The following is a 27,728-nucleotide window of genomic DNA, read 5'->3' as shown; positions in this document are numbered from 1 at the left end:
GAGAGGCTGGCCGCCATGCGTTCCGAGACGCTGCTCTCCGGGACCCTCAGTCCGCCCATGAGGCATCGCAGCAAGTTCGCCACGCTGGGACGCCTCCTCAAGCCCTGGAAGTGGAGGAAGAAGAAGAGCGAAAAGTTCAAGCAGACCTCCGCCGGTAAATGAGAGATCTTTAAATCATGTTTTTCCTTGTGCGCCAAAAAAAGGGGGGGGGGGCAAAATGCACCAAAGTTCCCGTCGTGACACTTTGCTGCATTCCCCTTCATCAGTCAATCAGAATCTGTTTATTCGACCAAGTACATTTTTATATACAAGGAATTTGTTGTGGATTGCTGTAAAGACAATTAATTTAAAGGTCAACTGGATTTTTTTATATTTATATTTTTTTTACAAAAGATAGCCAAATGAGAAATAGCCAAATATACAAAATAGCCCTAAAAATGTTTTGCAAAAAATTGCCAAAGGAATGGGAAGCACAATATACAAAATGTGTATATATTAAAAAAAAATAGCCCAAAAAAAATTATCCAAAGGAGGGGGAAAAAAATAAATAAATTGATGACTAGACAAAACGTGATGCTTTGCACAGAATTTGGTAAAGTGCAGCGTTGCAGTTTTTCTTGTAAACTCTTCTAAGTTCCTTCAGCCGCCAACTCCCAAAGTTTCAGATGCAAATATCTTACCTGGTTCGCTCAAAATGCTAAACTCCACTGACAGGCTGCTGGAAATGACAAAATCCTCTAAAGCTGAACTGACGGTCCGTCCCCGTCCGCGCTGATTTGCTGTCTCGGTGGATCAGTGTTTCGGACGCCTACAGGGGTTCGCCAGCCACCGCAAAGGGGGGTCGGGAGGCCTGGGGATGATTCGAGGCTCGTGTTTGCCAACAGGTTAAATATTGCGTCAAAAATCCAGATGATTGTTAATCGAAAAACATCTTGCAACAAAATCCACGACTATACTGTCCTGGACGTGTTGTACCGCCTAAAAAAACCAAAACGTGTTCCTTTACAATGAAAACCGATTCGGAACTAAAAAGATAGCCGACCACTGCGCAGCTGATAACAGATTTACGATACTATTTTGTGTATAATCCTCTCTAATCTGATTATAACCTCCTCCCTAGACTTTTTCCATTGCCTTCCGCCGTCTCGCATTGGCACTCCTTCCCTTAAATCATAAATGAGTGTACATAAATATTCATGCCTTTAACCTCCACCAGTTACTCGAGAGTGGCTGAGATGATCTTCCATTCATATTATGGTTGTTATCACCTTTCCCTCCGCTCCGTGACATTCTCCTCTGTCCCCTATCCACTAAAAGCATATTTTTAGCATTTCACGGGGGGGGAATGCTGATACCTGCGTTTTTTAAAAGTTCAAGAGGCTTCACTCTACGAGCACTGCCCTTTCCTTTCCTCTCACTAGAACTCCGATTCATGTGTTTTTAAAATAGAACGGTTACGAAAGAGTATTTTCTGCCTCTGTATATCTACTCCGGGGCCAGTGCCGCATCCTTTGTTTGAGGGAAGGACAATGAGCGAAGTTGAACAATGGAAGCCGGTTGCTGTTCTGTGGCTCTGTCACTCTCATCTCCATTGTTAGACTTTTCCAGCCTCCTCCTCCCCATTCGTCGCTCAGATTATATATTTCATTTTTAATCTTTTATTTATTTTTCTAGCAGTTATGGCCTTCTCCTTCAAGCGTCCCCCTCCTCCCAGAGGAGAGGCCTGTACACAGGCTTTGTGCTTCCTATTGTGGTGGTATTATTTGTCCAGGAATGGGATGGATCCGGCGCAAACACCGGGTTGCAGATATGTATTTGTTCGGGTCAAAGTGTGGTGTTTTTTTTTTTTTTTTGTCCGATCCAAAGCGTTGTTTTGTCGCGGCGCGGCTTTGTTTTGAGAGAAGCCGAACGCCGCGCATCTCCCCCGGGCCGCAAGATTAGCCTCGGCTGTCCTGCGGATTATTTAACCGCAGCATTTGCAAATGTCGGGCGTTCCCCCCCCCAATGACCGGCTGAGACGGAAAGTTAAGCCCTTATTGTTGAGGTTACTATCGCATTAAAACAATTACGATTTTCATTTTGCGTTCAAGGTGAGAGATAACATCATACTTAATCTATCCCAGTGGGGACGTTCAGGTGTTAACAGCAGCGAAAAACTGCAAGTCAAGAAAGGACAAGAAGTAAGATGAGTAAACAAAGTAAAGATAACATGTGTATACATCTGTCGAGAAAGTTAACACTGTGTAGCACTGTTCTAGATAGTGAACCCGTGTGGGCAGATGGCAGTGTTGGGATCTGGGAAACCGATCCCTCCCAGGTTTGTTGATGTCGAGAGATTCTTCAATCAGATGGAGACGGATGCGATGCAGAATGGATCCTTTATTGGCACAATGACAAAGACCAGGAGACGACCCCAAAGCAGGAGCGACCAAGCGAGAGAGAGCTCGAGTCTTTAGACACGCTCCTATATATATATATCCTCCTAGGCCAGTTGTCATAAAGGTTATTTTGCAAGTCGTCATAAAGGCTATTTGGATGAGAGATGTCATAAAGAGACATTTTATATGTTGGGCACCATTTTAAGTAAAATGCCCTGTTATTTCTATTAGCCGCCATTTTGTGCGCTATACTACATCCAACAGCAGTTAGACTAAAGTATGCAAGTACAGGTTGTCCGAATCGTTTGGACCGGACTTACACAGCCGGCGCCCTGGCAGGAAGTCCGCATTGTGTCCGAGCGAGCGGTATGTGTGAACAGAGCAGGCGATTGTCCGGAGAATTCCCAAGCGAGGGAGCGAGCGTGTCCCGGTGTGGGTGACATTACATTACATTACATTACATTACATTTAGCAGACGCTTTTATCCAAAGCGACTTAAATTGTTCAAACACCGACGGACGCAGCCATCAGGAACAATTAGGGGTTAATTGTCTTGCTCAAGGACACTACAGCATGCTAGCAGGAGGAGCCTGGGATCGAACCAGCAACCTTTAGATCACTACACCACCAGCTCTACCGCCTGAGCTACCATCCCCGTGACGTCGACACGCTCGCTCACAGAGGGCGAGGAAGCGTCATTTACCGCCTTTACATATGAGGGCAAAGAAGACGATATATGTGCATAATGTCCCACTGGAGGGACGGCGAGATTTGTGCTCGTCCGCCATCTTGGGGTTGTGCCGTAAAACTCTGCGGCTTCATCGCGTCACGTCCTGCCTCCCGCACGCGCTACCCAGGCTCCACCCCTCGTCGTGTGTGTGTGTGTGTGTGTGTGTGTGTGTGTGTGTGTGTGTGTGTGTGTGTGTGTGTGTGTGTGTGTGTGTGTGTGTGTGTGTGTGTGTGTGTGTGTGTGTGTGTGTGTGTGAGAGAGATATATATATTGGTTGACTATTTATACAATACTGCTGTCATGTGAATACAACCACTAGTACCATATTGTATTCTATGCAGCACTAATGCACCTTCCATCCTCTCTGAACTCTGGTTGTTTTTGGGATCTGACAATGAGTGCCCTTCCTGCCTTGGTGGGGAGCAGGGTTGCCGCTGGGTGGCAGATGCTGTTGTGGTTCGTTGCGGAATCGGGGGGGTGAGTTGCGATGTCGTGGTGTTCGACAGATGCAGCTCTCTCTCCGGGGGGCGTTGAACTTCAAGATGGACGAGGATGGACCAGTGCAGTTTTATTTTTAGGATACAGATTCAGGTTGAATGACTGCAGACGCTAAATATAAAGTTTGGGAATCATTGGAGCATAATCATTCACATCTAGTCCATTATTCTCGGGCAGAGATGACAAGGAGGCTTCTATACAGTTTGTCAAAGAAAAGCAGAAAATCAACTTAAAGTGTTGTTGCGACTTTGCAACACCCTCTTCCAGTGTTTCCCAACCTTTTTACATTGAAATAATCCCACTCCACTATACCACAACCTAACCACTGAAAATGTGACAAACACATAGAACTGTGATTATTGTTATCTACTAATAGCCAGATGCAAGACTTGCAAACGATTCGTTCGTAGAGAACAAATCTTTGAACTTAATCGGGAGCCTGCAGTGGGCTCGGGCGGATATTTGATATCGCGATATTTGCCACCATATGTGATATTTTCACAGTATCGAAATATCACCCCTCCTGTCTGTCTGTGGTACCACGGGGATCGATGGGCAAAGCTCATTCCCTCGCGCGCACAGGGGATGTACACAATGTGGGCGCGTGCACGACGGCGAGGAAGCAGTCGGAGGATTGGGACGCGGCGGCGCGGACGGCACGCGCCAGTGGCGGGGTGCCGAAACAGTGTGCTTTTATTTTAGATGCAGGTTGTTTTCTTTTACGTCCGCTCATGGAACGAAACAAGTGGAACCGCACGGAACGAAACCGTGATGGGGACACTTTCTCCACGACTCTCTCTCCGATCGCCCCCTCTCCCGGCGGCAGAAAACAACCTTCAGGAGTCTACGGGTCAGGTCCCGTTTCCACACTGTTATTGGTTGTTTTATTTGGGGGAACGGGGCACGGCGATCGGGGCTCTCTGTGCACCATGTAAAAAAATATATATATTTATGATCCCCCTTATTAATAATTCCCCATCTTATCCTTCTGCGTTTTGTAAGCTTCTATCTGTTTTATCCCGTTATTGTGATGCACACTGACTGACTGGTGAACGGGAGATCCTTTCCGCGCACACGTGAACGCCCACCCGAAAACTTGTGCTCGGCGGTTCACCGTCTCTCCAAAGAAAGCAAAGTGTTTGTATTGTAGATGTATTTATGGTAATCGAACGAAACCCAAAAAGCCGCTGCGCTCCACCGTGCGTAACGGGAACACTCTCTCCGTCGCTGCCCCGCTCGTCAACAACGACGATTATATTGTGTATCGCGATATTTGGGCGGGTCAGGGTAAGTCACCAAACATTCTATTCACAACCCGGAGTCAAATCGACTCATCTGATTCTCGTTCGTCGTTGAGCAAGCCCTCCCTCGCTCACTGTGCCTCAGACCGGCCCAGCCAAACGAAGAGTTGGAAAGACCAAACTATTCTTTTATTCATTTATTTTTCTTTACCGAGTGAATCGTCGAGAAGCAAATCTCAAAAATAGAGTCAAACCTTTCGCCGTAAATCACAGTTCTCCCTTTCAGAGGGGAACTTGAGCTCGCTCTGGTGAACACAGAGCTGCTATTACGTTGACACTGATGAACGAGATGAATTAGTGCGGCCTTGCAATTTGGATCTTGCAACACAACAGCTAGTTGTCCATTATTCATGTCTTTTTCTTTTTTTGTAAGTGGAATTCGAGGCGTTCACACAAGGGGGTTGGAAAAAATAAAAAATAAATAACACTACCCTGTTTTACCCCAATATCTGATACCGGTCAAGCTGAGTTGTCGCAGTTTGCTGGAGGGCTCCCCATCCCACGCGCCACCGTTTTCCAACTCTAGTTCTACCCCAAATAGTAGTCTACGTTGACATAAATGTAGAATAAAACATAGGCGCCATTGACAAAAAAAACCCCCCAAAAAACCCAGAGCCTCTACGGATGGATGTATCTAAAGCTGAGCACCCGTCGGCGCATTTAAATTCACGATGTGTGTGGAGCAACAGCATTTCGTCGAAACAACCCGGTATGAAAGTTTAAAGCACGGCTCCTTTTTCTCTCTCTAACCTTGCTATAAAAGCCTCGGCTCTCAGATGGCGAGCTTCAGGGCTGCCGGCACGCTCTATCTGGGTCACTTCACAGTGGAATATGCTTCTTTATAAACTCCGTGTAGCCTCTTCGTGTGCGTGCGTGTGTGCGCGTGGTTCCCCCCCCCCGTGTCCGTCCCCACACTTTGATTTGGAATGCTTCCGGCCCGCTCTCCCAGATGTATGGTACCCATCCTGGTTCAGATCGCGAGTGGCTCAAGTGTCTGATCCTAATTTGTCTTGGGCCGTCTCCGGTCTCCGGTCTGACCCGATAATAAGACTTTGATAATATTCAATGTTTAACTGGTAATTCTTTTTTTTTTTTTTTAAACTGAGAGTGGGGATGATGACTTTCATGCCCCTTGGTGGTCCCTGGGGGGGGGGGGGGGGGGGGGGGTCTGGCTTCCTGATTAGAGGCGTGTGTGTGTGTGTGTGTGTGTGTGTGTGTGTGTGTGTGTGTGTGTGTGTGTGTGTGTGTGTGTGTGTGTGTGTGTGTGTGTGTGTGTGTGTGTGTGTGTGTGTGTGTGTGTGTGTGTGTGTGTGTGTGTGTGTGTGTGTATTTTAATAGTAGAATAATTGTGCATTCATTAATATTCATTCCTATAACCTCCGCCCGGTACTCCAGAGAGGCTGAAATGATCTTTTATTTATATATATATATATATATATATATATATATATATATATATTTTTTTTTTTTTTTTATCACCTTTCCCTCTGCCCTGTGACATTCTTCTCTGTCGCCTTTCCACTAAAATCATATTTTTAGTGTTTCTAGGAAAAGTTCTGAGACCTGCATTTTTAAAAGTTCGAGTGGCTTCACTGTCCTTTCATGTGGTTAAAATAGGACGAAAGTGTTTTCTGCATCTTCTTTATTTACTTACTCCATAAAGTATATCTAAACAAACTGTGCCGCTAATTCATTGAGTCAATGAAATCTTTTCGTCCAGATAGTCATACCTTATTTTAGTACCTCACAATGCACTAATGATTACAAAGACGAAATCCTTAAATTGTGGTGTTGCAGCAGCTCAAACAATAGGAACAATAGGTGATAATAAAATAAAAAAGTAATAAGAATTAAAAAGGTAAAATTTGCAATATGCAGTAAACCCAGTTAACAGGGGGGTACATAATATACAAGGAGCCTTAAAATGTAAAATAAAAATAAATGCAAAAATAATCTATAAATTAGGAAAGAAAATGGGCAATATACAATAAACAAGATAAATAATAAATAAATAGAATTATTATTTTTTTCTCTCCAAGCTCTATATACTGTACTGTAACCACTATGACATTTTAACTACTTGATAAATGTTTCTTTCATTATTTTTTGGGTGTTTCATCGCTCCATTTTGAAGACAGGATGTGTAGCGTCCTGAAGACGCGGCCAGATAAGTTATGCAAAGCTGACATGGTTGCATAACCGTGCATGTTCCACGGCGTAGCAGTTATGTCATAAACCTTTTTAGTAATTACTTTTCTTATTTATTTATTTATTTATTTTTCTAATTTGCCGTTTTCGACGAAATTAGATTTAAATCTGTGGACGCGCTGCAGGTGGTGGATGAACAGGAAGCCCCTCGCTCTTCCTCTCCGTTCGTGCCGATGTGTTGCATATGGCCAACATATTCACAACAACAAGACTGTTTTTGTTTTTGTTTGTTTTTTTTTATATAAAGGCTCATCCCTAATCCACGAGCAGCAGGGACAGAATCAATTCAAAGGCTAATTAAATTCCAATTTGCACACACCATTGGATGAATGCACTGGCAGCCTTTGAAAATTCCTAATTCAGCCACAGAACTGGAAATAGGCTAGGATGTGTGTTTATTTAAAAGCTATATGTGATGATAGCTGCCATTTTCGTGGTAAAATATAAACTTTTTAAATTGAAATTAGCCTTACCAAGCCGACTTACCGACTAATGAAACCATAACCTGAGACTGAGACCATTTGGAGTCTGAATGTACGGATTTCTGTAAAATAAAAGTTTTGTACTTCAGAATTTTCCATTTTGTCATTTCACAAACCCATGTACCCTTCAATCTAATTCCTAAAAAATGAAAACGCAGGGACAATGAAAAGTTTTAATTCTGAAGCGAGGCATTTCTGTATCCAACACTGCGGTCCCAAAAAAAACGACGCTAGTGATATCTGGGTAGAAAAGATAACTCTTTGGTGTGAAACGCATCAAAGAAAACGCTGTCATGAGCTTTCAAAAGAGTCTTGTCAAATTCTTGGGGATGTTTCATGCAGGAATTCATCTCACAAGGCTTCATAAATGTGGAAATGCACACCAACTGGGTCAGAGCATCTCCAAAATGGCAGGTCTTGTGGGCTGTTCCCGGTAGGCAGTGGTTAGTACCTACCAAAAGTGGTCCAAGGAAGGACAACCGGTGAACTGGCGACAGGGTCATGGGCGCCCAAGGCTCAATGATGTGCGTGGGGAGTGAAGTCTGGCCCGATCCCACGGAAGAGAATTGCTGAAGAAGTGAATGCTGCTATGATAGAAAGGTGTCCGAACACACAGTGCGTCGCAGCTTGCTGCGTATGGGGCCGTGTAGCTACAGACCTGCCAGGGTGCCCGTGCTGACCCCCGTCCACCACAGAAAGCTCCTACAATGGACACGTGAGCGTCAGAACTGGACCATGGAGCAATGGAAGGAGGAGGCCTGATCTGATGAAGCCAGTTCTTCTACATCATGTGGATGGTCGGGCTTAGGGTCCGATGGAGCATCTGAGGGATGTGCTGGAACAGCAAGCCCGATCCATTGGAAGCTCCACCTCACAACTTCCAGGACTTACAAGGATCTGCTGCTAACGTCCTGGTGCCAGATCCCGCAGGACACCTTCAGAGGTCGTGTGGAGTCCATGCCTCCACGGGTCGATGGGTGTTTTTGTTGTTGTTGTTTTTTGGTGATATATTTTGGTCCAAATAGGAATGACCGTCCCTGTGAATGCAGGGCAAATAAAAGTAGTTTAGTAGGAAATGAGTTCATTACGACTTCTATTTATACCTAAGTAAATTGTCCCTGTACTAGCAGAGCTCTCACTTAAGTGACTATTTCCAGTCTTTCCACATTTTGTCCAAATATTCTATAGATAGATTATACATATATTTGTATAAACAAATGTATATAAAATGATTTGTGTGTTTAACTTTGTACTTGAGCTAATGCTGCTGTTAAACTGGGTAGCATTCAATGACCTGCATGAAGGACGTGGTGTCCTGGAGTGTCTGGTCCTTGACTCTCTGGTTGCATTTGTCTTGGGATGCTCTTTGTTTCCTAGCAACGGCGCGAGGGGGAGAAACCCCTTGAACTTTCTTCAGGACACATGTAGTTTCGAATAATTAAGATACAAATGAAATCCAGTCACTCCAGGTCCACTGCTTGTCTCAGCCAATATCGCATATACCACAGTGCTTGACTGGAGTGGAATACTGAACCATCGATTCAGAATCAAGCACCGTACAATGTTCATGCTCCTATTTTATTTGTAATTTTTTTACATTCCCTGGATCTGTTTTACAACAGTTGATGTTGATGTTTGTTCTGGAGCTGGTACCGTCTGAGGCCAAAATCCTCCAAGTGAGCTCTTGAACATCTGGAGCTGTCGTCGCGAAAAGTTCGGCTCTTTTTTTGGGATTTGACTTTCAGAGTTTTTATTTCCGACTGACCATTAAAATTTTTTATTTTATTTTATTTTTTAAAAATTTTCCTCTATGTTCGTTTGAGTCAGTCGGTGTAACTAGACTCAGATCAATAGTCCGATTGGCTCAGAGTTGTGATTCCCAGGAATCATTTAATTCTTTCGAGAGTGGAGGGTCAGCGGATCGAGAGTGGAGGGTCAGCGGATCGAGAGTGGCGGGTCAGCGGATCGAGAGTGGCGGATCGAGAGTGGCGGGTCAGCGGATCGAGAGTGGAGGGTCAGCGGATCCAGACTTGGTTGAACAACTGTGTCTGGCGGCAGTTACCGAGTCGCAAACGAAATGGATGAACGACTCAGTCATATTAAAAGAATGGTTCGCTGAGAACGACTCTTTCGTGAGCCTTGCGTCACTCAAAAAAGACAAAGGTGGAGCTGGTTTGTGGCACTAAAATGCCAAGCGCGAGCGATCCAGTCAAGTCTCCTGGCCCCGACATTCCTGTGCCTGATTTTGGTGTGATTGTTATGCCTTTTTTTTTTTGGCAGCGAGTTTTTATATTTATATAAATATATATAAAAAAAATATATATAATAATCCGAGGGCATTTGAATGGTTTTCCTAAATTCCTCCATACCGAGGAAGTCTTGAAACAAAACAAGGACAGGACTCCTGGGTTTTTTGAATGTGAAATATACACACACACACACACACACACACACACACACACACACACACACACACACACACACACACACACAGCACAATCTGGGATCTCTCTCTTTCCCTCCCTCTCTTTAATCCATGGGGAGATTCTTGCGCAGTGTGCTCGACTGATATCGCCGATCCTCATTTCACATTCTTAATTGGTTCCTTTGCAGGCCAGGGCAGATTTTTATATTTTATTATGAACTTTTTTATTTTTTTTATGACAAATGTGACATTTAACAGTTTCCGTTCATCCCTGTGATTAAAAACCAAAACCGCCAATGGCTAAAAACAGATGCTATTAAGCCTTATTGTACCCATGATGCATCACTGTAGTGCAAGACTTTATTATTTGCCATTGTTGCCTCACTTTTCTCTTGTTTTTATTTATTTGTTTATTTATTTTTATTATTAATGGGAGTGTCGTGGCTTTTCTTTGCGTTGTCTAGAGGAGCTGTCCGCTCTGACAAATTGCCGCCATTGGACGATAAATGGGCATTCAGTTTCTCGCGTGCTATCGTTAACTGCTTGCTGTTTTTGCTGAAGTGGGTTGTCATGATTAACAGTTCCGACTCAAATTAGCTGTTTGTTTATTTATTTTTTAAACAATATTTTAATCATTACAATGTATTTTAATATTAAATATTATTTTGATAAAAAAAATTTTCATTATGAACAAATATTATTTTAAGATGTTTTTTAAGATGTTTTTTTTTTAATATTTGATGTTATAATATTAATCAACAAAAGGTCTATGAATAAATGATGTAGTACCTGGTTTTTGGTTACTCTTACTCTATTGTTCCAGATGGAAGAGATTAATCCTGCTTGTGTCTGATTGATTCACAGCCTGTATGATTGTCTCTGAAAGTATCTCTAACAATTATAATTATCTCCAATATGTTTTTGAGGAACGCGTTATCCTGATGGAAAAAATAGCGATAGGGTAGAATAGGCTCATGTTGAATAACTACTACGGTACTAAGCCTTTTTATGGATCAACACCGGCATTGGAATTTATTTTAAAAAGAAATAAAAGGCATCGACCAAAATAGAAACGACTCTGATCCTTCTCCTTTATCCCTCTCTTCTCTTTGCTCTCGTCAGCTCTGGAAAGGAAGATGTCGATGAGACAGAGCCGGGACGACCTGATCAAGAGAGGCGTGCTGAAGGAGATCTTTGAGAAAGGTAAGGAGGCTGACGGAGGGAGGAGCGAGAGCCAAGTCCCCCTGGTCGGGTGTTGATGGAGAATGGAGCGATGGACCTTCCGTCACCACCTCCTCCTCCAAAGAGCTGTCCAATGTTTTGGCTCCATCCGAAGATCTGACATAAAATCTGCTCTCCAAGATTTTTCTCCTTGGGAGGGGAAAGAAAAAAAAAAAAAAAACCCTACAAACCCCAAAACATTTTGATGTGGATCTGTTGAGACACTCGAGTGTATTTGCAGAAACCTTCGGGGGGGGGGGGGGGGGTCCGTCCATCCATCCGTTCGTTCGTTCGTTCTTTCCTGCCGGCATTTGAGAGAAGGAAGATGATGAAGAATGCGCGATGGATCCATGTAGATTCTAAAACAAAAACTGAATTTAAAGTGAGCTGAACCCTCGGCCATTTCTAGCAGGAGGCGTTGAAGCTTCCATGGGTTATTATTATTATTATTAATAATAATACGTGTGTGTGTGTGTGTGTGTGTATGTGTACTTTTTTTTTTTTTTTTTTTTACATAGTCATCGCACAAGCCATATATACTCTTATCTCTATAAAGATAAGATGTCTCTTATTGCTCTATAAAAAATATCACCGTCCCTGTCCTAGAATTATGCATATTTGCAAGGATCCTCTCGGGAAGAGGAAACTTGTCAGAACTGTCTGAACTGTTCATTCCGAACTGTCAGGGCTTTTCAAAGAGCAGTTCTGTCGAAATAGCTCTCTATATTTATTTATTTTCTCTCTCGTTGCAGTTTTCAAAGAGCAGCTGTAAAGCAATGGATGAGGTTCTGAGGCCGTGGGATATATATGGTAGACCCTTAGGCTGTCTCTGCTGTGTGTGATTGCTTCTTCTGTTTTTTTTATTTTTTATTTTTTTTTTGTGATCACCTTGGATAATTGGCTGCTTGTGGAAGTCAAAGTGAAGGTTTTGTTTTGTGTTCATTACTTTGAACAACAATAATAAGAAGAAAGAACTGTCAGCCTTTTTAAAATATATTCATGCAAAAAAAAAAAAAACGTCAGGCACGTCATTTCAATACGGTATGTATGAAGCCAAGTCCTGTCAAACTGCGTGCGTGGCTCTGATCACTGGTCTAAGCGGCCATAAAAATCCTCTTCATCTGTTGAGGATTGTTTTTTGAGTGAATTTTGTTTTTAACTTGAGGTGTGTGTGTGTGTGTGTGTGTGTGTGTGTGTGTGTGTGTGTGTGTGTGTGTGTGTGTGTGTGTGTGTGTGTGTGTGTGTGTGTGTGTGTGTGTGTGTGTGTGTGTGTGTGTGTGTGTGTGTGTGTGTGTGTGCGCGCGCGCGCATTACCGTATATGCCCTCTCTTGAGCTTTTTTTGCACTGTTCCCGGATTCAATTCGCTTCCAACGCTGCAGTTCGTTTCCCTCCGCCCACCCTTCTTCTTCTCCTCCTCCCCTCCAGCGACCGTGGAGTTTCGCTCCTCGATGGACGGCGGCCTCTGCACTCAGGACCCTTTGATAAAGTCGGCCATGATTCTGCCCGCCAAGAAGTCGGCCGCGTACCCAGGCGACCTTCAGGACCCTCCGGCCAAGCCCCAGTTCTACCACAAGCAGCCCCCCGCCCTCCCCCCCAAGCCCTTCTCCAGGATTCCCAGCCACAGCAGCGGTGGGACCCCCACCCAACCTTTATTGTTTCAAGAAAACACAAAAAAGTGTCTCTCGCCCCTCGTCTGTCTCCCTCCCCCTGTCTCTCTTCATCCACCTCCCTCTCTCTAGTCTCCGTCGCATCTCTCTCTCGCAGCAGCAAGAATGTGTATGCGTTTGCATGTTATTTGCAGGAAAAATTACAATACAACGTCATGAATATTTTAGTGTCTGAGTTTACGTCCTAATTTGGCTCCACATGTGTCGGGGATTAGGGTGGCGTCGCCAAGTTCCCCGTGGGAAGGTCGGCTTCACTGTGACAGTCAATCTGTAGCTATTGGCATTAACCCGGATTAACTCCTCTGCATCCCAATACTCTGGATACAATCTGTCAAACTTGATTGTATATCGACCAATTCTTCTTGCTTCTGGTTAATTTTAAGATTTATTGGATATTGCCAAATTTGTTAATTTTTAATTTGTTCATTTTCTTTATTTTGTTTGTCAGGTTTAGATTAAGTGCTTAGCATTGGCTTTATTGTATATTGCCGTTTTGTTTGTGAGGTTTATTTTTATTGATATTACACTCATAAGTTCATTATATATTGCCAATTCTTCGGCAAAATCTTAGGTTTATTGCATATCGCCACCTCCCATTTTCCTCTTTATTTTCTCATTACTTGATTATTGCCAATTCTTTTTTATGTGAGTGGCTGTGACGCTGCAATTTCCCTCTTGGGATAAGTGAGGCATCCATGTTAAATTAAGTCATTGATCAGACTTTCTGTTTGTCCAATATACATTTTGTCACAGTATCAAACCAACTGAACATCATGGTCACAACTAAACCTTCTCCAGGAAGAAGTATTTGTAGAATAGCAAGATATTGTGTGTGTGTGTGTGTGTGTGTGTGTGTGTGTGTGTGTGTGTGTGTGTGTGTGTGTGTGTGTGTGTGTGTGTGTGTGTGTGTGTGTGTGTGTGTGTGTGTGTGTGTGTGTGTGTGTGTGTGGGTGGGTGGATTCTTACTTCTCGTTTGCTTTTTTTCCCCCCCCCTCGTTTCCCTCCCTCCAGACTCTTGCCAGCCCATGAAGTTGCCCTGCATGGCGGGGGGGAAGCTCTCCCCTCCTCTACCTCCCAAGAAAGTGATGATCTGCGTGCCTCCGGGAGGGCTGGACTCCTCCTCCCTGCCCCACAGCTTCACCCAGAAGTGTCCCCCTCCTCAGGGCCACCCGCCCCCGCACCACGGCCCCCTGCTGGGCCCCCAGCTCGCCCACCACCCGGGCCACGGCCACCCGCTGCAGCTCCAGTACGGCGGCATGCACGCCCCCAGCCGCATCATCGAGGAGCTCAACAAGACGCTCGCCCTCTCCATGCAGAGGTTCGAGAGGTACGCGAAGCTTGTGTCGAGCCTCTTGTGTCGCGAGATCAAAGTTTGTGAGGCTGCGCCGTTTCATGGAATTGATCAGTTCCAGCCAGAATAGCAGCTCTGTGTTCATCAGAACAAGATCAGGTTTTGCACTTCATAGTTGGAGCTATTAGTAGTGATGAAAGGTTTGACTTTTTTTTTTTATTTCTATTTTTAATTTTTTTAATAGATTTGGTTCTTGACGAGTCACTCGATTTTCAGACTCGTGAGACTTGGTTCAGTCGGTGTAACGCACAGTGAGCCAGGGAGGACTTCCCGTACGAGAGAGAGAAGAGTCAGTTGGGCTCTTGAGTTGTGAATGGAATTCTCCTCCTTTTTTTAAAATTCTGTCAAAATGATCTATTTCGGTGCAATGCAGAGAGTAAATCAGTCGCATTCAATGCTCAGACTTTTTTTCTCTTGGACTTTAATCGAGTCCTCAGTAATTATTTTCAGTTTATGATTCAAAGAGTCATTTAAAAGATGTTCGCTACGAATGAATCTTTTGCGATTCTTGCATCACTAGGTCAGTAGGCCATAATGATAAGCTGGGTTTTGCTATTTTATTTCAATTAAGTTAGTTTTAAGTTAGTTTAGTCTTGCTTAGTTTGAAGTTGTTATTTGTAGTTATTTATTTTTTAGTTCATTTCTGAATTTCCCCACTGGGATTTCAAAAGTCTTATCTTAGTACTGTAGCTGGGACAGAACGCTGTTGGATCAACTTAAAGAGGACGCTTTTATTTGTTTAGTGTTGTTCAACCTTTTTTTTTTTAGGTGTTAAAATATGCAACTTCATTTCTCAATTTTCAGTTGAGAACACTTAAAACATATAGATATAGAAATATACAAATTAAAGTTGTTTTTTTAAGTTGATCTAATGACTGACAATTCAATGATTTTTATTTTTCAGCGTTGAAATAAAATAAATAATCTTGGGCTATCATAGGATAAGTCTATGATAGTGTAGTAATAATAATGTCATAAATATACTGTACACCTTATGAAGAAGACTCATTTATTCTATTTGTTGCCGCTTTTCTCGCGGTGGCCTAAAATTCCCCTGTACATGTAGATGGAAATGTGATCTGAGAATCTAGAGGTTCTACAAAATAATCAAGCAATCACAATCGGGCGACTGTGTGATAACTGCAACCTCACCAGAGATAATGTTGTGTTTAGAAACGTATCTTTTTACGGACACTCTCCATTTTATTTTGTTATGGAGGTCAGGCCCCGGTGCAGGGGTCGGAGCCAGCGTGAGTCTCTTTGGGCCATATGGGCTACTTTTGTGTGTGTGTGTGTGTGTGTGTGTGTGTGTGTGTGTGTGTGTGTGTGTGTGTGTGTGTGTGTGTGTGTGTGTGTGTGTGTGTGTGTGTGTGTGTGTGTGTGTGTGTGTGTGTGTGTGTGTGTGTGTGTGTGTCAGTAGGCAGCGCTCCAGCAGTTGGCCTGACATAACATGGGCAGATGCTCCGTACAATGTTCCTTGGTGTTTGGAGGGGTATTATGTAATGTGCTAGGTCGGAAAACTTGCTTCGCCGGAAGACGTTTGAACATGATTTATAAAAGGAAAAATTAAATCAGTGGCCGTAAATTTGGCTTAGAATTAGTCTGAAAAAGCTGAAACAACATGGATCATCACAGCAATGAAACAAGTTATTAATTCACATCAAATATAGCTCATATATTTAAGGAATGATGTGGCACGTGTAGGGATCTTGTATCACTTACTTTGAAGGGTGTGTGTGTGTGTCATTATTCAGAAATAACAGACGGCTGATTGCCGCTACTGACCAATCAGAAACAAGTATAGTAATGGATTATGTTAATCGTGAGCACTGGCAGTACATTTGAATCAAACGTGGGCATCTTTGAGAACTGGATGAGGATTGGTCATTTTCCACAAAGAAATCCCAGTGTATTATTGTTGTCTCCCAGCAGGAGGTTGTGGGGGACTGCTGCTTTGCTATGTGGATTAAAGCACGCTCTCATGCCAAAATGAGGTTTTCAGCCGGCTCTTGACCCATTTTTCAGAGGACTCGGGTTAATTATATTCTTGGCATATGAAATATTTTGGAGCGGATTCATTTTATAGCTGTAGAGGCCTGAGATGAAAGGCTGCTTTTGTTGTCTGGGGGGAAAAAAAACAAAAACATTGTTTGCTTGAAGTATCTGTCCAGAAAAACTCTGTTTTGCTTTTCATTGACTCCTCAACAAACATGTCTCGTTTTTATTTATATATCATTTTAATCTACATTTTTGTTTTCTTTATATATTTTTCTTTATTTACATCATTTTATATTTAAATATATATTTATTTTTTTACATTTCATTTATTTAATTCCTCGTAGTTCTGCGTTGCACGGCGGGGGTCAGTGCTCGCTGCTGGACAGGCGGGACGTCCCATCCGTCATCATCGACTGCGACGACGACAAGGAGAACGTCCCCAACGAGTCGGACTACGAGGACCTGCCCAGCATGTACAAGGACGAGGAGGACGAGGACGACGACGATGACGACGACGACGACGACGACGACATCTTCACCAGTGAGTTTGCGCGCTGGTTTGCTTGGTTGCTTCGTGGATCCAAAGGGGGTTATTCAGTCTGAAGAAGTTCCTAAAGTCCAAGTGAAGTTGAAACCAGATTTTGTTTTCGTTTACTGTTTGGTTCATTTTTATTTGTTAATATTTTTATATTTGTAGTGTATTTCCAGTTTTTCTATCTTCTTGTTTTTGGGTGGGGTTTATTGTATATCGCCAAGTTTTCAGCTAACTCTGAGCTTTATTGCGTATTGCCATTTTCTTATTCATTTTCAACTTTAAGTATCAAGAACTTATTTATTTCCATTTATTTATTTCTGGTTTTCCGTTTTTTTAAATAGCGCCCCCTTAGGTCAACGTTCTCAGTCAATCTTTTTTCAGATTCTCGCGGTCGCGAGATATCGCGCTCATTCAGCCAATCAGATCGCAGCGTGGCGCTCGGCAGCCCGTGCCCGCCCACTGAGCTGGACCTGTCAGTCAAAGGGCAGCTCATGAATATTGATGAGGTCGAGACCACGCCCCCTCTTCCTTCTGGAGACGATTGCGAGTCAATGAGTCATTCTGGATGAAACCATGGCGAACATAACATTAGTCACTTCCAAAAGTAAATAAAATGCTGAACGTTTCATAATGTTGTGTTCAAGGTTCATCTTTGACTTTCATCTGACGTAAAGGTTTGTTTTGAATGCCAAGTTAATGTTGCGATTTTATTTTGTGACCCCTTTTTCCGTCGTCATTATCTGAACAGTGGGTTACATTTGTTTTCTTTTTTTCTTCTTCTTGTGATTTTTATCACGAAACAGCTCATTTCACTCAACATACGCTGTAATCGTTTATCAAGGGTTCTCAACCTCGTTTTTAGGTCCTAAAAAGTCTCACTACAACGGTGACACATTTACTTCCTTTTATTATCATTATTTTTTGAATTAATATTTTATTAATTATATGTATTGCAATTCACATTTAGACCTACAGGCATCTTTCCTATGAGATTATTTCTTACTCTCAAAAGTGACTTTCCTGGACAAAGCGGATATTCCGTATTGCATAATTAGGAAACCTTTCCATGTAAATCGTAGTATTATTTCAGTAATTTGAGTACTTTTATTATATCAGAGCACAGGGGGAGCTCCGGGTGAATTGTTGATGTATTTCAAACCAGTGTTTTAATCGAAACTGCACCGATACATCATTCTTGTATCTCGTATTTTTTGTGTCAGGAAATATCCTGCGACCCCAGCGTCCATACCAAGGGACCCCCCACGTGGGGCCACGGCCCCCGTGTTGAGGACCAAAAAACATGTCGTTTCGTGACGGACTGACTGATGGATCGGCGACCTTTTTTCTTCACCCCCCCTCGTTCTCAGGCACCCTGGCTCTGAAGGTGCTGAGGAAGGACTCTCTGGCCATCAAGCTGAGCAACCGCCCGTCCAAGCGGGAGCTGCAGGAGAAGAACATCCTGCCCATGCAGACGGACGAGGAGCGGCTGGAGTCCAGGCAGCAGATCGGCTCCAAGCTCACGCGGTAGGGGGAGCGTTTACCATCTCCGTGTCTTTTTAAAATGGTTTTAGCAGCTTATTTCCGCCCGTTTTGTTTTTTTTGTTTTTTTGTGGCCGAAGCAAAGTAGTCTCCTCTAAAATGAGCGATTTGTTGTATTTCATCTCTTGTGGCTTAAACTGCGGCCTGGCTGTTCCGCAGCTCAGATGCATTCCATTCATTGTTTCTATCGCGTTGGCTTAAGATTCCCCTCAAATTTGGATGGAAACGGGATCTGACAAGCGTAGCGTTTTTTTTTTTTTTGTTTTTTTTTTGACAGAATTATCGCAGTCTGCTCAAATCAACAAATCTTTCGAACAAAGGAAGAATCGGGGAAAGAACTGAACCGCTCTGAGTGACTCGTCAAGGACCGAATCCGGGGGGGGAGGTTGGGGGGTCAAACCTTTCATGGCTACTAATAGTTGTAACTTTCAGTGTGAAACTTGAGCTTGTTAATGAACACAGAGCTGCTGTTCTGCTGGAACTGATGAATTAGCGCAGCCGTGCAATTTGGATCTTCAACGCAAGAGCAAGTTTCCATTTAAAAAAACAAAAAACAAAAACCAAAAAAAAAAAAAAACCTGGTGAGCTCTCACTGTTGAAAATCATTTTTGTCGTTATTGCGACCAACGTAGGATGTTTTACTTTATTTATTTTTATTTTTTTGGTAATTGGAAAAACTGACTCAAATTGGTGATGCTTCAGCTCACTACAGTATGGTTAGACTGTGCCGCTGCTCTGGGTTTATTTTTAGGTTATTTTTTTGTCTACTTCCTACCACACACATACCTACACAGGTCTCTACACACGCTAACACGACATCATTTCATGCCATTCTCCTTTTTTTGTTGGGGGGGGGGGGGGGGACGGGACTGACGGCTCTGCTTGGAAGCAGCAGCGTTTTTTTTGTTTTTTTTTTCTCCGCCGCCCAAACGAGGCGTTTTGTCTCACTTTGGTCTGGAAAAAAACAAAACTATGACTCAGTCCCAAACTAACAAACTAAAGTGTAAATGTAAACCTTTTAAAACCTTTTTCATTTCAAACGGCTTCCCATCACCCTCCTCTCACTCTAAGCTCTGGAAACGGAGCTGACCTAATTTCGGCAATGCATCATCTCTCTCTCTCTCTCTCTCTCTCTCTCTCTCTCTCTCTCCCTCTCTCCCTCCGCTTTCCCAGTCTCCTTTCTTCCTCCCCGCCTGCCCGTCTTCCTCCTCCTCCTCCTCCCTCGCTCGCTGAATCACCACGGCGATGATGCATGTGCCAAACCATCGGCGAGCAAACTCCTCCACACTGCAGCGGCCGATTCACAGCCAAGTCCCCATCGCGTAAAATTCATTTCTCTCTCCTGCGTTTGCTTTATCGTGCAAAAAAACAAAAAACAAAAAAAAAAAACCAAAACAAAAAAAAAGAAAGGTTTTGCATGAAGGATCCTCTCCACGATAAGCAGTCTGTACAGAGAATGACATCATCAAGGCACGTAGACGGTCAGTAAACGCCATTTTAAAAATAAATCAATCAAATACAAATATTACTAATTGAATTGAAATCATTTCCGTTCGTGAACAATAAGTAACAGTGCAGCCACTTTAATTAACATTTCACTAAAATAAAATGTTGATCAAATCAAAAACATAATAAATGACCAGTAGGTCATAATAAAATAAATAATCCATACAAATAATGAAGTTTGTGGCGTCTTTGTCGGGATGTCCCATTGATATATTTTACACAATGAATATTTATCGTCGGCTTTGGCTCAGAAGTTAAATATCCCCAAAAAAACACCAAACTATGGATGTATGTGTCCGTGTGTGTGTAACCTGTCCATGAGGGGGGGCGGCGGGGCTTAGTTCTATAAGGACAAACGTGATTGGTCAGAGGTGAAGCGATGGATGGAAGGAGAGTCGTTGGACAGGATGAGCCAAATGAAAAGGCTGGTGAAAACAGATATGATGCGCGGGAAAGCGTTTTTTTGCCAGGGATGGGTAGAAGGAGGGAGTGTGCTCATAGTCTCGAGAAATTGGCACCGCAGCTTCCATTCCCCGCTGCGATGGAGAACACGACGCATGTTCCCAGAAGGCCGTGCTGCCTGCTCGGCTGTCGTGTTCCCAGAAGGCTCCAGTCACAGTGTCCTTCCCACAATGTCGTAAAAATACACTGTTCTCAATAAGTGATCACATTGTTGTGTCCCTCCATGCAGATGCCAGAGCGATCACTGCTGAGATATATTTACACTGATCTATGGCATTAAGAATCTGGGGGAAATTGAGGAATGAGGAAATTACGATCATGTTGAAATATTAATAAACATTTATTTTTATTATTATTGGCTACATTATAAAACCTATATAGGGCTGGATGTTTTTTTATTTATTTTTTTTGGCCTGCGTTTTTCGGGCTAAATGTATCTCACACACAACAACGGCACAACTCACCGATTGGGTTGAGGTCTCATAATCAGGATGTTTCAGACTGCCTTTGGAGTTTGGTCAATATCGTTGTCAATTTGAAACAGAAATGAGTGGGGAAAACTGTCAAACATCGAGACGATTTGAGTAGCGTGTGGAGCGAGCCTCTTTGTCACGATCATGGGCCGATGTTATATACGTCCGGTTTCCGTCACTGAGGGTTGCGCTGTGTAGACCGCATAGTGGTCGCCCCGCAACCAGGACCCGGTGGACCGGGGGGGAGCCTATGCGGCGTTCAATGTAAACACGGAAAATCGTGCTACGTTGTCGATAGGGGGGCTCACCCGGCTCCGAACCAACTTTCATGAGGTTTGGTGTGGAGTTGGGAGAGCTGCGGTCGGCTCCGTGGAGGGGTCCGCTGCACCGCCTCCCTCACAGACACTGCGCCCGCCTGGCACTAGTGCTGCAGGAACCAAATTCAAATAGAATTTGAATATTACAAAAAAAGTAACAACAAAGTTCAATATAGGTTTGTCCAGTTTGTTGCACAGTGAACGCACATTAGAGAGAAACCGGTGACCGTGTGCCAAGTCCACGTAGACGCACGAGTGCGCTGCCGCGTGTCCCTCTCCTCCGGCGTTTCACAGTGTGCACAAGGGAGAGTGCACCTTTGACCAGAATGTCCAGTATTTCAGCAGATGTGTCGATGAAAGTGGGGAAATATACCCAACCTTCACCGACGGAATGTCCTCCAGTGCAGAGGTTCCCAACCACTGGCTCACAGACTGTGCCGAGCCGCGGGGCATTTGCCATGAGAACGATCTGCTCCACAGCAGAGCAGCACCATGAAACGGAGTACATTAAATACATCTAGAATTTTTATTTGCTTTGTTTGGAGAAAAGATCGCTCTGATCTATTTTTCTGCGCTTGTTTTGATCAGAAACATAAAAGTAGTGTAATAAGTAACTAATTGTTTATTATTCTAGAGTCTAGTTAAGACTTTAGAACTAGACTTAAGTCTAGTCTAGTTCTTAACTGTTTAGGTGTCTAATTGTTATGTTTTTGTTATTATTTATAATTTTTAATATTCAAATTAAAGTCAATTAACAACAAACACAATTATAAATCATAACAAAAATAGGGGATATTTAATATTCTCATATTTTTATCATTTAGAATTTTTAATATTCAAATAAAAGTAACTTATCGAGAAACCAGTCTTTTTCATTACAACGCAAGACTCGATTGTCAGCATTGCTGAAACAAAATGTTTAAATTGAATCGTGAGCTTTTAAAATCAAAAGTTGAATCGTGGATTTGGAGAAGCATGACTCCCCTAGTTCCAGAGAACCTGGAAAACTATAATACCTACCTAACACGACTTAACTGGACCCTGTGTATTGCTGCCTGCAGCTATATTTATTATTATTGTTATTTTTATTATCATTACGATGCATATTGCATATGGACAAACAGTAAATTTCCCCCCAAAATGGAGTATCCCTTTAACTAAGGTGAAGTTTGATGATGATGATGATGGGGATGGACTTTGAAGAGACGGTCACATCAATGAATTCCCTTGACGAGAGGAGAACTTGTTCATTTCCTTCAGGTTTATTTGCAGAGACGACTCCTCTGACTCTCATCTTATGCCGGGAAGCTGCGAGTGTGATGTTTAGGTCAGATAGTCTTGGTCTATAACCCCCCCCCTCCCCTTCGAATGGGAGCACTCAGGCGGGGGAGGGAGAGCAGGCCAGAGGAGATGAGACGCGAGAGAAACGAGCGGATATCTGAGGACGGAGTTGCCCCGAGGCCTGAGGAACGTTAGAGCAACAGACACGGACAGATTGACCGTTATCCACACGATGCCTGCGGTGAAGCTGCAATTACCGCCACTGGATCCAAATTCGGCGAGGTTTTAAAAAAAAAAAAAAAAAAGAAAAATGTGTGTGTGTTATTACTGTACGTTAGACGCATTTGGAACAACCTTACTGGAATGCCTTGGGGGGGGTATTCCTATTAGGAACTTGAGGCAACTGAAGGAAAAACATCTCATTAGTTCAAAAACGAAATAGAAATACTATCTGTCATCATCGCAGCCCTTTCCAAGCGATTCTCCGGGAACATCCGGAGTGAGTCGGCCGCCCTCCACCGGCACTTACCTTCTTCCGCTCCTTTTCTCGGAAGGATTGGAAGCAAAGGGAGGGCGCAGACGACGACGGCCGGCGGAGCCCGGAGCGGCTCTGCAGAACCTGTGCGCGTTAAATATTTAGGGAGAAGCCGTCGGCAGGGGAAACGGAAGTGGGTCATCTGCAAAAAGAATGATCAACTCAACGCTCGGTCCTGCTAACGAGCCCGTTCTCAAGTGGACGGATCATTTCATTCCTTTACTGGAGGGGAGGAGTCAGGGGGAACTAGGTTTGGGGGGGATCAAGAAGTAGATGACGTTGAGATGAGATGGTGTTGTCCTTGTAGGGAAATGGCAACTTTGCAGCACCAAAGACGGAAGTACATGTACAGTACATGTTATACTGGAAATCCATACCTTGGTAACAGTACGGCTACCACAGATTATTAATAGTTATATTCTATGTATGTATGGATGGATGGATGGATGGATGGATGGATGGATGGATGGATTGCTCTGTGTATTTGCAATAAAGCTAAGAGTTGACAAGAAAAATAAACAACGAACAATACAGATTTCATAATGCACAATAAAAGTAATGATAAACAATAGATATAATCCTAAAAAAAAAAAATACAGGACCCTGTACAGGGACTAAAATATTTACTCTTTCGATGGCGAGTGCTGTACTTTCTTAGAAAATAACTCGAGTGAAAGTATAAGCACTGAATTGAGTCAAGTACCCTTTTTACAGGTTTAAAACCCGCTCGAGTATTGGTAACTAGTTACTTCCCGCCGCTGACGCAGCGTGAGCGCAGATGATCCAAAGCAAAAGGATCGACCATGTGCCAACGCGGCTCTGTGGGGTTTCGCTGACACTTGGTCTTTTGTGTCACACGGTCGCACGTCATGTCTGGCGGCAGCGGCGGTGGTGGTGGTGGGGTCCTGCCCTGGAAGACGAGCACAAGGAGTGACTAATAGACAGAATGTGAAGGAAGAGGAACCAAGCGACCTCCTCCGAGGCTCTGGGATCACAAAGACTTTTTATTTTTAACATTTTTTTTTAGGCTTTCAATAAAACCCATAAATGTTCGCGCAGGTTTTCTTCTGGACCATGACCGTTGACCAAGACCTGGCTGTTCAGTAGGTTCCTTTGTGTTGGGTGTATTTTTTCGTCTTTCATTGAAAGTGTTTGCTTCCCGGGCCTCTGTTTTTTTTTTTTGTTTTTTTTTGTTTGTTTTTTGTTTTTGCCGTTGATCCATCCTTGCTATTGATTTTCCATGCACGGCGACTCTGACCATGGATGTTCCTTCCTTCCTTCCTTCCCAGGAGGTTGAGCCAGAGGCCCACGGCCGAGGAGCTGGAACAGAGGAACATCCTCAAACGTGAGTAGATTTTCACATCTTTACTCTGTACCCGGTATTTCCTAACCAATTAAATAATTCCACGGCGCACCGTCCTGTTTACCGCTAAAAGAGTCACAAAAAAAGCAGAACGATGCTTATCATAAGGCCCTGTTACAAGTTAGCCATGAAAGACTCTACCGATTGGTTCGTAGCGAACAAATCCTTGAAATGACTCGGGTGTCGGGAGTCACTCCAGCAAAAGGCGTGGACAAGCCAATCTTCGACTTGCAAACGGGAAATAATCACCGAGGAGGGGCGTGGTTAAGCCACGTCTTTAGGGCACGGGGCTGTAAAAATAAAGTCCTCGCCGCGCCGGCGCTCCACTGCCTGAACGACAAAAAAAGGTCTCGGTATTTGGCACAACTCATATTGAACATGGCTTGATTAACTCTTTGCATTCCACGAAAACAAATCATTTTTTGTTACTGGGAGAACTCCGTCCACGGCTCGGCGCAGACAAGCAAACTCTTCTGGCGCTTCCTCGCTCGCCGCGCCGTTCCACCCACCTGACCCGAACCAACGGAGTGGGGAAAGCGCAAAGACTCTTTTTGCCGAGTGTCTCGTCGAGAACCGAATCTCAGAAAAAGAGTCAAACCTCTCATCACTACTCATGGTCGTCACTTGAAACGTGCTGATGAACACGGAGCAGTTCTGCCTGGAACGGATGAGTTGGTACAGCCTTGCAATTTTGATCTTGCAACAGAAGAGCTAGGTTCCACAATTGTATTTTTTATTTTTTTGACAGCGGTTGGAAAAGCACTAGGAATCTATACTGGGGCTGTACTGGGAAATTCAGTGAACTGGCAATCACCCAATCAAATGACCAGTTTACCAGCACTCCCACTCGTCGCAGCGTGTCGGGTTGCCAGGTTTTTGTCAAACATCACTTTTTGAGAACCCACACACGAATCGGAATTCTTTTCGACACGCATCCTTTTTTTTTTTCCCCCCGACGACTTCCTCCTGGCTCCTGCTTTTCCCGCCGAGGCAGGCGGTGGGGCCCCGCCGAGGGGGCCGCGTCCACAGAGGCCGGGTTTCCCCACCTCCTCAAACGCAGTGGGAGCCGCTCTGCAGCCGCTGCTCCGCCTGCTCGTGCGTCAACGGCTGATTTAGCGGCAAAGACCCCGGGCTTGATTGGCAGGCGGCGAGCGGGGGAGCGCCAAGCCTCAAGACTCTGTGAGGGACGAGTCAGTCTCGCTCTCTCTCTCACACAAGGCACACTCTTCGATTCCAGAAATCAGGGGACAACATGGTTCCTGAGGGTTGGGCGTGTTTGTCAAACCCGGTGCTCGGGATAGTGAAGCGTTTTTAAATAAACCTTGTCCTGTCTGAAATGACAGGCGCAGCATACCAATTAACTTACCACGCAAAGGGTTGAGTAATGGGAGGGACGACCATCTGGCTGCAGTGAAATGATTTTCTCACTCGTACGCCTGGTTTAAGGGCTTCCGCGGCGAAAAACGGTCCAGGGCAACGCTGTAGCCGCGCCGCAGCCAACGCGGCCGACTATCCCCTCCAAGCATGTCTCCCGGCGCATGACGAAACCTGTCGTCTGCCGTAGATGTAACATTGGACCCGTCGCACACCGCGTTCATCTCTTCGAGTCCTCCATTGCGTTTTCTATGAAGCGTCACGGTCATTATCAGCTGACCGGCGGTTGCCGCCGTTGACCAATCAGAATGGAGCCCTCCACAGAGCCGAGGAACGACAAATGTTGCTTTAAAAAAAAATATATATATATATATATAAATAAATAAATAAATACTGGATGTGATTGAATGGTATAAACATGTTTTTTTCCGTTAACTTACAGTAAAGGGAGAGTTGTGCTGTTGTTCTCCCCCGTGAGTAAATAGTAGTCGTCGTACAAGTGATTTTGGGTTCAAGAAACATGGAATACTGCGCTGTGGTCGTCGGCCGTGTTGACGAGACGTTTCTTCTTCTCCAGCAACTTGTTGTTTTTTTTGTTGTGTCTTTGTCCCCCCCCCTCCCCCCCCCCCCCCCCCCCACACACAGCTCGCAATGAGCAGGAGGAGATGGAGGAAAAGCGGGAGATAAAACGCCGGCTCACGCGGAAGGTAAGCACCGAAATTGCGCGGCCAGAAACGCGCCGCGGCGTTGTGTTTGATCCCCTGGGGGGGCGGGCGGGCGGGCGGAGCGAAAGACAAACCCGAGCCCGGACGGGGAACCGCGCCAGGGATGTGAGGCCAAGTCGGTGACAGGTGGTGTATTCCAACGGTCGGGAGTCCCTGACGGGGCGGGGCCCCTCATCTCCCGCTCGCCCCTTGGCCCCTTCGCGGGGTCCGGTGCCCGGCAATTATTTTGAGAATTGTAATTATTATTTATTTATTTATTTTCTCTCGATAGATAGATAGATAGATATGACTATTTAAAAAATGTTTTTATTTTTTTATTATATTTCATTCTAGCTGAGCCAGAGACCCACGGTGGAGGAGCTGAGACAAGCCAAGATCCTCATCCATTTCAGCGACTACGTGGAGGTGTCCGACGCCCCAGACCACGACCGGCGAGCGGACAAGCCCTGGACCCGGCTGACGGCAGCAGACAAGGCCAGTAGCGGCGGACGGGGGGGGACCGGGGGGACCTGGCATTTTTGTGCATCATTACACAAAGGAGGGGGGGGGGGTCATCCACATACACACATGTTATCCAGCCTCCGTTGCGAGTAAAGCTCCTCCGGCACTCCCTGTGGTCCGGGCCTCGGACCTCTTTAAAGAGGTGGAGATGCTGACGTGGAGAACGGGCGCGATTCCGATTGGGGCGATGCTTTCTAAAAAAAAAAAAAAAAAAAAGCCTTTTCCTCGATGTGAGACGGGCCAGCGCCCCCAGGGGGCCATCAGAGACGGGTTCTGCTCCCATCCTGGGGCCTCATGGGGACCTGGGGGTTTTTTGGAAGAGGTCATAGCTTTCCAAAGACTCGGACGTCCCATCGGGTCACGCAGATTAGAGCCACACCCGCATCAATCCGGCGTGGGGCGGGTGGGGTTGGGGGGGTTCAGGGGTCCTTTTTTTTTTTTTTTTTTTTTTCTCCTGTTTGTGCGCTGAGCTCTGGTTTTGCCAACCGTTCTAAAAACCCCTCTCGTGGTTCCTCTTCAGGCGGCCATACGCAAAGAACTCAACGACTTCAAGAGCAACGAGATGGAAGTTCACGAGTCGAGTCGCCATTTAACCAGGTGAAGGCTCGCCCGCGCAGATCGGTGGAAGCAGCGGTTAAATGCGGTGGAAAATGTGCTTCGTCAGCGCTTCGTGGATCACCGTCACGGTCCTCCGTGTCAAATTAAATATCAGGTTTTTTGTTTTTTTTGTGTCTCTCTCTCTCTCTCTCAAGGTTTCACCGACCGTGATAGACCACCACTGTCCGAAGCGACGCCGGGGCCGGCGCTCTGCTCCTCCGCTGAGAAACCTTAGGTGCTGGACGGTACAAGGTGCCCGT

At 44.6% G+C, this 27,728-nt stretch overlaps 1 protein-coding gene across 1 annotated transcript; it reads left to right on the top strand.

Annotated features, from left to right (window-relative positions):
* Positions 1-27,472, top strand: LOC307238384 (phosphatase and actin regulator 1-like; the record flags this gene model as incomplete). Its single annotated transcript, XM_080011325.1, has 10 exons — positions 1-154; positions 11,145-11,225; positions 12,670-12,873; positions 13,923-14,238; positions 16,605-16,801; positions 18,163-18,319; positions 24,198-24,253; positions 26,291-26,352; positions 26,704-26,844; positions 27,392-27,472. Exons 1-10 carry the CDS (start codon positions 16-18, stop codon positions 27,470-27,472), a joined length of 1,434 nt encoding a protein of 477 aa, XP_079867451.1. The 5' UTR covers positions 1-15.
* Between the last annotated feature and the right edge of the window lie 256 nt (positions 27,473-27,728).

This window comes from Zeus faber (genome assembly GCF_960531495.2).
Source record: "Zeus faber genome assembly, chromosome: 12".
NCBI lineage: Eukaryota > Metazoa > Chordata > Actinopteri > Zeiformes > Zeidae > Zeus > Zeus faber.
The sequence above is the reverse complement of the archived record's forward strand: the minus strand, read 5'-3'. Positions and strand labels throughout refer to the sequence as shown.